General features: G+C 34.0%; 1 protein-coding gene across 1 annotated transcript; it reads right to left on the bottom strand.

Annotated features, from left to right (window-relative positions):
• Positions 1–2,940: 2,940 nt before the first annotated feature.
• On the bottom strand, positions 2,941–4,700 carry LOC109182708 (probable inactive patatin-like protein 9). Its single transcript, XM_019332870.1, has 2 exons — positions 3,407–4,700; positions 2,941–3,315 (listed from the first exon to the last, which is right to left on the bottom strand). The coding sequence occupies exons 1-2, from the start codon at positions 4,343–4,345 to the stop codon at positions 3,097–3,099; spliced, it is 1,158 nt and encodes a 385-aa protein (XP_019188415.1). The 5' UTR covers positions 4,346–4,700; the 3' UTR covers positions 2,941–3,096.
• Between the last annotated feature and the right edge of the window lie 7,462 nt (positions 4,701–12,162).

The raw sequence follows: 12,162 nt of genomic DNA, 5'->3' as shown, positions 1-12,162 counted from the left end.
ATATATATATATATATATATATATATATATATCAACTTATAATTAAAATAGTGATTTTGTCTTTATTTATTTATTAGTATAATTGTTCATGTTCTGGCGTTCTGCCATAACCAGAACGGGATATATACCACTCTTAAGTGTTCATACTTTGTGTATGTGATGGTTTTAAGAAGAGAAGAAGAATGAACCAAAAGAAAAAAAAAAAAAAATATATATATATATATATATATATATATAGTTATTTTTATTTTTGATACTATATTTAAAGGTGTCAATTCACTTTTAGGCCATGGTCCACTAAAGTATCATTTTAATTTCACTGCAGTTTCATTTGACGAACATGGTCCACACAATGTTGTTGATCAAATCTAGATCAACGGCTCAAATCAATGAATTTAAAAAAAAAAAAAAAAAAAAAAAAAAAAAAAAAAAAACTTGCTTCCTACCAACATGCATGCAGTGTCTCGAACCGATGCATCTTAAGATATAAAACTACACACAATAAGTTATAAAACTACGCACATTAAATTTTAAATAGATGCACCTTAAACTAGAAAGGTGACTACCTTAAGCTATAAAACTACGCACATTAACCTTAAAACTTAAACACCTTAAGTTTTAAACTTACATACCTTAAACTAGAAAGTGACGCGCCTTAAGCGTTAAACATACGCACCTTAAATTTTAAACCAATGCAAAATTAGCATAATGTCACTGTATTTTTTTAAAAATTTCTTCAATCTAGACTGTTAATTTTAGCTAGATTAGACCTCATCTTTCACATGTAACCAATTACCGCACCTGATCCTTTATATATATATATATATATATATATATATATATATATATATATATATATATATATATATATAAATTAATGGGGAAGGGCTCATTCAAATTTCAAAGTGAGGAGGCGGTCAGTTAATTACTCCAAAATTAATTAATGTAAATCTGAGTCGTGGCAATAAATTGTCAAAGATTCGGAACTGAAACGAAGGTCGAATTCTTGCATTTAAAATGGAATAAGATGTAATGAAGGCAAAGTATGGCTTAAGATATTCGGATTGCTCTTCAATATTGGGGTTTACTTTACCTTTGCATTTAATGCCATCTCACTCATATCTAACCTTTCTTTATTGTTGTCTTAGTGAGTCAATGAGCCCAGAATTTTTATTTTTATTTTTTAAATTTCGCTTGCTTCCGTGCCGACACTAGCACAGTTCTTTTTTTTTTTTCTTTTTTTTTTTTAAAAAAATAAAAATATTAATTTTTTAGTGATGAGGAAAATCCACCTAACCACCTTCCTTATTAGCTCAAATCAAGAAGACTACTAAGTCACTCCGTATAAGTCAAACTTGTAACCTTGTGATTACCTTTTTTAGTGTAAGTCACGAAGTGTTCAGAGTCTTTCTTCGTCGGTTTAACGGTCCGGGTCTGGTAATCTTGTGATTACTAAATTAACAACCTTATAATTTTGTTGGAGTTGTCCCAAAAAATATTAATTGTATCATTACAGTCCATTGCATCATTTATAATCAACATTTTAATAATTTTCAATCAATTTGATTTTTCCAGTAAGAAACCATCAATTATCTCATATCTTTTTGCCTTGATGTAGTCATGAAAGTGGCAAAAGATGAAGCAAATTAACTATATGCTAGGATTTGATTGAATATAAGAAATAAAATAGGTCGAATCAAACTATTAAAATTTTAATAAACCTTTAAAAAAAAAAGGCAATTACTATATGTTGAAGTATTTGTCAACTTAGCAATGTCCTGTAAACAAGATTACGGTAATAGAGTATTAGAGTCCTAATCTGTCCTATATATTCAACTGAGTATAAGGAGGCAGTCTATGTAGACGCCGGTAGAATTAGATATGTATTGGTCCTGTTGGGTAATATAATTTTGGCTTGTTAGATATTTACAGCCTGTTTGGTTCGCTGGAAAATATTTGATGGGAAATGGAATTCAAATTCCATGGAAAACAAATTATCAGGAAAATGGATTCCATTGTTTGGTTGGTGGAAAAGAAATTACTGGGAATATGAATTCTATTGTTTGGTTGGGTTTGGAATGGTAAGGAATTATGAATATAAAAACCAATATGCCCTTAATAATAATATATACATGTGTAATTAATAAACTTTGAAGAGGGTAAAATAGTCCAATATTGTAATACTTTCTTCCCAAATCCTTTGGAAAACAAAATACCAATGTCTTGCTAGGATTTTGTTTTCCTTCAACTTTAGGAATTCAACTTCCTATGGAAAAGATTTTCCATCCAACCAAACAACATAAAACAACATTTTCCTACACTTTTAGGAAAACATTTTCCATGGAATTTGACTTCCATCCAACCAAACGCCCCCTTATTAGTTGTTTAACATGGTTAAATAATTAATATGAATGTTTGATAAATTAATTAACTTTTTATAACCAAGACTATGTGGTCTAATGGTACCCGGGTTGGACTTCCATTTGGAAGGTTACAAGTTCGAGCCTCGGTGGAGGCGTTATTGGTTCTTTGTGTTTCAGTAGGTTGAGAAAGTATATGAACAGATACTACAATGTAATAGGGCCAGTAACATTCAAAAAAAAAATTAACTTTTTATAATCCTTATTGTTTGAAAACAAAAATTTCAACAAATTGCTCAAAACACTTTTTTCGATCCCTTTTTTAAAAAAATGCTATCAGCTAATATCTAATTTACCAAATATCTTTCTACAATCAGCTAATGATATCAACTAGTCAAATTCATTAACTCAATCAGCTAACAACTATTTATCAAACATTCTCATAATTTTTTACCCAAAAATACATGTAATAATCAAACTCATAATCTTAAACTATACAAGTCATATTTTACCTACTTAACTACATTTTTTTGAGATAGATATTGTATGAGCAGTAAATAAAAATTAAAAAATTGCACTATGCACTAGAAAAGTAGTTTAGAATAGTAGTTACGCTTGCAGGTAGAGGATAATGCTAAGTTGTTACAGGATCACTGCTACATTTATTAGTTGGGCATAGACTAAATAGAGTCTGGACAAAAAAAAGCATTACAAAAAGAGGAATAGGATGATGATATTAACGGCCGTTAGTAAGAGGACTAACGGCATTTTCCTTGCACGGACTCGGTGGTAGGCTGCTCCTCCCGGAAGCAACAAGCCGTTGCACGAAGCCTCCGATTCGCTGTCCGTTTGTTTCCGTCAATAACCGCTTGCCGCCAAACGGCAACGATTCCACTCCTCTCTCTCCCAACACGTCCTCCACTTTCTCTCCCAGTCCACTCGCAAGGCCATTTGCCTGATTTTATCAAAAAATAAAATTAATAATGATTTACAACAATTACTTTTTAAAAAAAAAAAAAAAGATAAAGGAATTATGTTGTTCATACCTGGATTCTCACGTAACCGTTCGGGTTCCAAGTGAAGGCGTTGCCAAGCATTTGATCGACGGTTTCGGAAACGCCGTCAAGGACAATGCCTACAACGGACGCCGTAGAGCAATAGTCGTTGTCACGGAGTTTAGAGTTTGGCGAAGCGGAAAATGAACCGTTACCTAGAGAGAGAACCAAAAGGTCATCCACGCCTGTTACGGACGGAAAATCTCGCTTGTTGTGCAAAACGTGAGTAACGGCGGCGGCGGTTGGGTTGTTCATGACGAGTCCGCCGTCTACGGCCAGGCAAAAGGTTTTTCCGTCGACGGACTTGAGTGGAAACGGTTTGAAAATGGACGGATTAGCTGACGTGGCGCGGCACACTTTCCAGAGCTCGAAGTCAAAGCTCGCGGACTCCGAGGCGTCGGCACGGGAGAAAACGAACGGCGCTGAGCTGTTCAGGTCAAAGCAAGGGACGAGAAGCGGCTTGCACGTGTCCTTCAACGTCAAAACCGTTCCGTCCTCTCTCCTCAAAGCCTCCTTCAACACCTTATCCATACTCTTCCCCGAAAATTTCCGCCGCCTGCCAAAAACGCCGACGTGCTTCTTCTTGAACAGCTCCGGCTGCTTCTCTCTCACGAACGCGAAGGCCTCCTTCGCCGTATACAAAGGACGGCCGTTTCCTCCGTCGGCAGTCAACATTGTGGCGAAGATAGCACCTATTCCAGTACCGGCGATAACATCGAAGAAGTCGGCAATCCGAGCATTAGGATCGCCGGTTTTCGCGCAGATCTGATCCTCTAGATGGATCAAAGCAGCAGCGCAAACAATGCCGGTAGTTCCTCCGCCGTCGATGCAAAGAACACCCGTTTTCCTTCCTTCGCAGTGGTAAAGCCATTTCTGCTCCAGCTTAGAGAAAATCTCCTGCGTCATCTTACTCAGCTCCGACTCCATCATCCCTACCTTCAACACGACTTCAGAGAGAACAAAAAAACAGCAAAAACAAAAGACAATCTCAAATCTCAAATCTCAAGGCGAGTGTTACAGTGGGTGTTGTTGAAGGCTATGAACTGCGAGTGTGTATAGAGAGGCATAGAGCATGGACTGGACTACTATAGGGTGGTGCCGTACTGAAAGAAAATCCGTGAAACATGAAAAGTCCTCACGCTTTGTTTCTGAGAGGCATTTATGGCTCTTAGTTTCTCTCTCTCTCTCTCTCTCTCTTTCTCTCACAGTAACTGCATTCTATTTCTCTCTCTAACAGTCACACACAGAGTGTGTTGGAGAAGGTACAGAGAGACACTGAAGGAAAGAGCAGTGGTGCGTTATATATACTTATATAGTTGTGTATATATATTTACACACGCGCAGATTCTTTTGTTTTAATTTCTTTATGTTCCGCACCTCGAGCCTCAGATGTTGAGTTTACGATGTTGGTTGTAGATTATTACGGTGTACTATACAGTACTCTATTATTTTTTTACTTCTGTGTATTTGTTTAATTAATACTGTACCATATTGCTACTACGTGCTCAGTTATTACGGTGTAGTGGTGTACTATACTCGTATTTTAAAGAGCGCGTTAGGTAAGCATAATAAGTTAGCCTATACTCTTTTTTTTTCTTTTTTTTTTTACTTCGCAAAATTGTTTGTTAAAAAATGAACTTTAAGAAACCTGAATTACTTGACACATGGATGTTTGTCTTGTTAAGAAATAACAAATGTTTGTAGTTATGTAAGTGTGAAAAATGAATGTAGTAAAGTAAAAGAGAGATAGATAATTTTTATAGTGGTTTGGTTCACTCAGTTTACTCCACTTTTTTTTTAAGTAGAGAAATGATTTTTGAAGATCAAGAATTTATTCTTATCCAAGTCGGTGGGCTCAGCTTGAGATGTGCTTGAGGCTCTGTTTGACAAATCTAGCTAAAAAGCTATAAGTTAGGAGCTGAAAGCTGAAAATGAGCTGAAAGCTGAAAAGCTATAAGCTCGAAGCTGAAAACTAAAGAGCTGTTAAGCTAGCTGTTACGATTGAAAGTATTTGGTAAAATTAACTTTTTGATAAGCTGATAAATGTAAAAATACTAAAAAGGACATCTTTCATAAAATTTAAATTAGTTTGTTTACCTACTAAAATTTAACATTTTATCTTTTAAAAAAATTAACATTTTTAAATAAAACTATTAACATAATCATGATCTAGCATCTCATAATGAAGTAACAATATTGTTGCAAATCTAATAATAATAATAATAATAATAATAATAATAATAATATTTGTGGTGAAAGTAGCGGATAAAGGAAAAGAGAAAAGGGTTTTAATTGTGAAGGGTAAATTATGTCATTTCTTTAAAATAATAAGGATAAAAATGGAAAAAAAGTTAGGAAGCTATGAGCTTATTTTGAAACGCTACCTAAGGTAGCGTTTCAAAATAAACTCTTATTTTAAGCTAGGAGCTTATTTTAGAAACATTACCAAACAGAACTTATAGCTTATTAGTAACTTAAAATAAGCTATAAGCTCCTAAATAAGCTCTGCCAACAGAGCCTGAATTTGCATGAGTTTTGTGTTATGGATTATGGCCTGATGCCCTGATCGAAAGCCTTTGCTTTTGAATTTCTCACTGGTTTGTTTGAATTTGTACTTAAGTTAGTTATTTATTTATTTATTTATTTATTTAATATCTTGTATACTTATGAAAAATGACCAACGAACGCCTCTTTTAACTTGAAATGAGATATTTATAGATTCTTTGGCTCTGTTTGACAAACCTAGCTAAAAAGCTATAAGCTAGGAGCTGATAGCTGAAAGCTGAAAAATTATAAGCTCGGAGCTGAAAATTGAAGAGTTGTTAAGCTAGCTGTTATGATTGAAAGTGTTTGGTAAAATTAGCTTTTTGATAAGCTGATAAATGTAAAAAGACTAAAAAGGACATCTTCATAAAATTTAAATTAGTTTGTTTACATATTAAAATTTAACATTTCGTCTTCCAAAAAAAGTATACACTTTTTAAAATAAAACTATTAGCATGATCATGATCTAGCATCCCATAATGAAGTAGCAATATTGTTGCAAATCTCCTTCATCTCCATAGAGGTGTGACTTAAATTTTCGTTGATGGAGATATTACTACTTGAATCTTGAAGTTCATCGGTCAGTATGCAATATGGATGCTGCTCAAGCACATTAAACATCATGTCATCTTGTGAATTCTTCCGAATATAATTATGTAGTGCAAATGTGGCCATAATAACATCAATTTGGGTCTCCTCACTAAACTGGGGCCTAAATGGTTTCACTGTAATGAAACAAGTTTCGTGTGCTACCTTGGCCACCACGAAATGAAATGAAACAATGGTTTCAACTTAGGCCGAAAGTTCGGCCTGAAGCTCCCGTTTGTGACTGTTGAGATTTAATTCAGCTGTTACAGGATTAATTTTTTGAATTAATTCCAATTTTAATTTTTGAATTAAAACCCATGTTTATGGTTGCTGTTACAGGAGTTGTAGGGGTGCCCCTAAATGCCATAATAAAGGATATTCACTCCACAATCCCTATATAAGAAGGAGTTGAGCAGTAGCAGTTTTAACACACAAGAAAAAAAAAAATTTCAGCCTCAAAATACTTCTGCTTCTACTCCATTCTTGAAGCTGTGTTTTGCCCGTGCTCTTATTCGCCGGGTTCGTTCGTTTCGATGCTCAAACGTCGAATCGTTGTACGTTTTATCCTGGGAGACCTAGGCCGCAACGCTCCTAGCACTTTTGGGAGGTGGCAAATAAGGTTTTAAGGAAAGAAAGGCACATCGCCTAACTCGTATTAATCTTTCTTCCTCTTCTTCTTTCTTGTTTTTGGATTATGCTTTTAAGCGAAAATCTGTTCTCCCTCTTTTGATATATTCGTTGGATTGGACTTATAATCTGAGGATTATTAGTTCCAATTTTGGTTGATATATATTGGTGTATTTTTTTTTTTTTTTTTTTTGTAGATATACATGTATATATAACCTTTGGGTCCGTTTTATATATATTTGTGTGTATATATATATTTCGGATAAATATCCAATAATATTTTATATACTTGTGTGTATATATAAATATTATTTTTGGGATATTAAATCGATTTTGGTTCATTATCACCAACACCAGGTGGTATAGTTCACCCCCTAAGTATGACTATGTGGATGTTACAATGAAAAACGTTTCACAAGTCTAAAATTATAAAAAGAGTTGGGAACTAAAAATCCTAGTATATTTGGTATCATCAAAATCTAATACAAATTAAATAGTATGATGTCAAAACCTATACTCTGGCTGATCGATTTGAAAGAATTTGTCAATTTGACATTTTCATAAAGTGTTTCAACTAATAAATTCAAATTTGACACTTAAAAAATTTCTAGGAAAGTAAATTTGCAACAAAATAACTTAAAAGCATAAAGTAAATGACCTTCCACTAAACAATCACGATTACAATTACAATATTTGGAGTTCAAAACAAAATAAGCTTACAAAAACAAAACTTAGAGCTATTAAAAACTCTTTACCTGTTTTCAAAAAAAAAATAAAAAAAACTCTTTACCTCTTTTCTTGAGGTTTCTTCTCTCTTCTTCTCTAATTCGATCAAGTTCTTCAATAATATGTGATATGGTCCCTTGAATATTATCATGCACAAATCTTTGATTGGATCCAACCACATTCATGCTCAAATAATTTTTGAAGGCTTCATAGATGTCTTCTCCTTTGATAACTTCCATTATCCACAAAGTGATACATTCTCATGCTTTTTTGCCATCCGCAAGTGTAATGCTTTGATCTTTAATCAAATTAAATAGTATATTGCCTAGTTGTTGATCACTAACAAATTTTTAACTTTGGCTTCCAATATTTTCAAGTCTTTCTCAGACTTAGATTTAGAGTAGTTTTCAATTCCTCCAAAACCCTTCGTGGCCATCAATATGGATGATGACTATTCTTCAAGTGCTCCTAGTATTTTGTTGGGTATACCATTCATGAAAACAACTAAAACTAAAATTGAGGTGGATTATTTGAGTATTTGACTCTTGACTTTGATGGGGATATTTTCACTTTTAAATTTTTTTTGATGTTATGGAGTATCCAAAAAAATAATTAGTCATTTTTCATGAGAGTGTGGTTGAGAATTGTGATCAATGTACTATATATGATCTCATTTGATAAATCTTGAACTTGCGTATTAAATTGTACAATAGACTTATCTTCCCTCATCCTTAGTTGCCCAAATTTTGATGGACCTACTACAACTTTGATTGTTTCACGGAGTCAGTTCCTTCATATGTAGTTTGCAAAATTTCCAGGCCACCTCAGTTTAACCGGCAACCAACTTGAACTGATCATCTTCTAATAAACTCGCCAGCCCCACTTTAGACTCGAGGCTCCCCCTCGATCCTTCCTACCGTGAAATCCCTTCACATGAGTTGTCATTCCTCCCAAGTATGCCTAGAATAAAGGTTAGTACCACCACAAGTCAATAGCACTTGTAAATATCATAATATCGATTGACGACTTAGCTTGTAGTCTTTGTTTAGCACATTGAGAGAGAAAGTGAAAGGTCGAGTAATTCTGTGCACTTCTTTTCTCTCTTTGAAAATCCAACTATTTGTAAAACATTTAGTTTTGTAATTAACAACTTGTCTATCATAATTTCGTTATCTAGAAGACCCTTTTTAAAATGGATACGTAGAGGCCTTCAACTAATTAAATATCAACTACTTTGAAACTAACTTTGAACAATGTCCCTTTTATAGCATTTATACCAAGATTTGAACTCAAAGTTTCTTGTTGCAGTCGAGCCTTCATGTTGCAGTGCCGTGAAGTATAGTATGTAACAATTCAAACTCTACATTTCATTAAATTATAATGTAAGTATATATGATAGTTCAAGTGTCATGATTGGAGTTCAAAAAGTCAAAAGGTCATTAGGAGGGAGTGAATACGATGATGCACAGCAACAGCAAAAATAAAAAGACAATTAATTAAGTGAGAAGTGTATTAGATTATGGTTGAATGGTAGACTAATTATAGTAAAATGAGTTTGGAGCATTAATGGAGGCATGCCAACAAATTTTGGTAGCAAAAAATGGAATAAGAGAGATGAGATGAGTGTTGGGCTGTGTCAATTGGCTTCTCTTAGAAATGTGTCCTTTCCATTGCTGGTGATGCCACCCAACGTTTTTTGTCACCTTCGACGCAAGTCAAACTTGTACTTTCAATTCATCAACAACTTTGGAATTAGCTTGCTCACAATATATATATATAATATGCCCATACTCTTGTGAGGACGGGGTATCCAAGTGGCATCTCAATTACTTTTGTGGTACAATAAATAATTCTCAATCGAATTACTTTTTTCTTTTTGACATTAAAGTAATCCACCGGATATATGTTTTCAATTCGTATGTGTTACTATACAAAGTGTATTTCCGTGTAGTCACTCGGGTAGTTGGGATGCCTATTCGGAAGTAGTTGCTTGGGAAGCTGGACGGGGGGTCAGAGATTCTCAAGCGCGTGAGGTCTCTAGTGAGAGAATCGGGAAAAAAGTCTCTTCTACAAGCGTCTAGCGTGCTATTTATAGGAGATTGAAGGGGACGCATGCCGGAGGGTTGACACGTGCGACACGTGTCTCTCATGCACTTGACGATCTTAGAGATTAGAAAACGCGTCCACTTGTAGAGGAATATCTTATTGACCAATGATCATCGGGCCCGATTCAAGCATTATTGTCAATGTTCTCCTTTAAAAGCTTATCTCATGCGCTTGGGGCCAAGCCAGGTAGTCATGTCGGGACTGAGTATACAAGGGTAAGAGCAGAAGCTCATTAAGCCAATTGGATGCCTAACTCTCAGGTCGAGTCAGTTAGGTACTCTCTCAAGGTCGGATCAAGTCCAGAAAAGATTTTCAATATGTGTGGATGCAGACCCAATCAGGTGCTTAGTACACACGGATTGGTATATCAAGGTATATTCCCTATCAGACATAAACAGAAACGATTCCATTAACAAGCTTGAAAATACATAGTTTTAACAATAAAAGAGGGAAGGGTAAAGAATCACTCTCTACAATAGTCATAGAAAATGACTTCTGCGCTAATAAATGAATAGTCTTATTCGCTGATAATTCTCGATGGAATTACTTATAAATGCATATTTGTATGTTTTGGTTTTGATAAAGATCGGAAATGCAATAATCTTACCATAAATAGTGGCATGGCGGGGAACTAACGGGGCGTTTGGTTGGAGAGATTTTAAATTTCCTTCCTACTTAATTCCCACCTAATTCCAAAGGCCATTAAATTCCGTAGTTTGGTTGGAGGGAATTGCAATTCCATGGAATTGCAATTCCCCAATTTTCATTGAATTAAAATCCCATGTCCCCCCTGGGATTTGAATTCCTGGGGAAAAAAAAATAGTGACGAGTCAAAATTACCCCTTCCTTTTTTAACTTAAAATTAATGTCTAACAACAATAATGGACATTTTTGACTTTATACTACTTATTCCCTTTCAATTCCTATGTGTACCAAACATTGAAATTGAATTTTCCAGTAATTCTATTCATGTCAACCAAACACTGGAATTTAAATTCCCACTTTATTCCTAATAATTCAACTCCCATGAAATTACAATTCCTTTCTCACATAATTCTCCCCTCCAACCAAACACCATGTAATATGCATTTTGTGTGTATTGTTTGTCACTATCAATACGTGTTGGTTAAATTCGCTGGGTACAAACCCATAGAGTGGCCATAGCCATTAGCCATATCCATGTGAAATTAGCTACGCAATTTTATTTTATTGGCATGCATTTTTTTGTATTTTAGTATTTGCAAGTATTTAAGTTTCAATGAGAGACAAGAAAAAAATAATAATTATAATATTGCTTTTGAATATTGGAGTTAAGCTTGATCTATTGACTTGGGGTAATAAGTTGCCATCATGTCATGATTGTACCATCAGAGCATAGTCATTAGAGCAATTACATTAGTGATCTTTGTTCAAATTTTTACGGGTCAAAAAATTAAACAATGATTTTTACTTTTTATACAAATGGGACCTTGGGAAAGTGATTGTTTTTTAATGTTTTTCTCATGCAAGAGCCTAGTTTTTTATGGGTTTGGTGGGAGAGAGAAATGGCAGAAGAGAGATGCATTATTGCGCGTTTGGCGCACATCCCGCACCTAGCCGAGCATATGCAGTGCATGTGCTAGCTGGGCGCATTCATCTGCACTTTTTTTAGAAATTTTGTTTTCAAACTTTGTTTTTGTTTTTTTTTTCTTTTCTTTTTTTTTCCCTCACTCCCATTTTTTCTTTCTTAGTCATACAATTTTCACACACATTAGTTTAATTATAATAACGTTAAATTATTGTTTTAGGGTCTGTTTGGAAAGCAGGAAAATGACTTCTGGAAAATGAGCCATTTTCCGGAAAATATTTTCCTTCCCAGTGTTTGGTTGCATTCTGGAAAACTGTTTTTGTGTGTTTGGTTCATTTTCTGGAAAATGAGTAGATTTGTATAATTAAACATTTTAATTATTTTATTTAGAATATTACAACATGTATAATAATCTAATAATAATTTTAAATATATTAAAAAATAACTAATAATATATCAAAAATATTATGGTGGTAGTGGTGTTATTTGTTATATAATAATAATAATAATAATAATAATAATAATAATAATAATAATAATAATAATAATAATAATAATAATAATAATAACTGGTGGTGGTATGACGGTG

Source organism: Ipomoea nil, unplaced genomic scaffold, assembly GCF_001879475.1.
Source record: "Ipomoea nil cultivar Tokyo-kokei standard unplaced genomic scaffold, Asagao_1.1 scaffold1074, whole genome shotgun sequence".
NCBI lineage: Eukaryota > Viridiplantae > Streptophyta > Magnoliopsida > Solanales > Convolvulaceae > Ipomoea > Ipomoea nil.
This window is presented reverse-complemented; position numbering and strand designations above follow the sequence as displayed.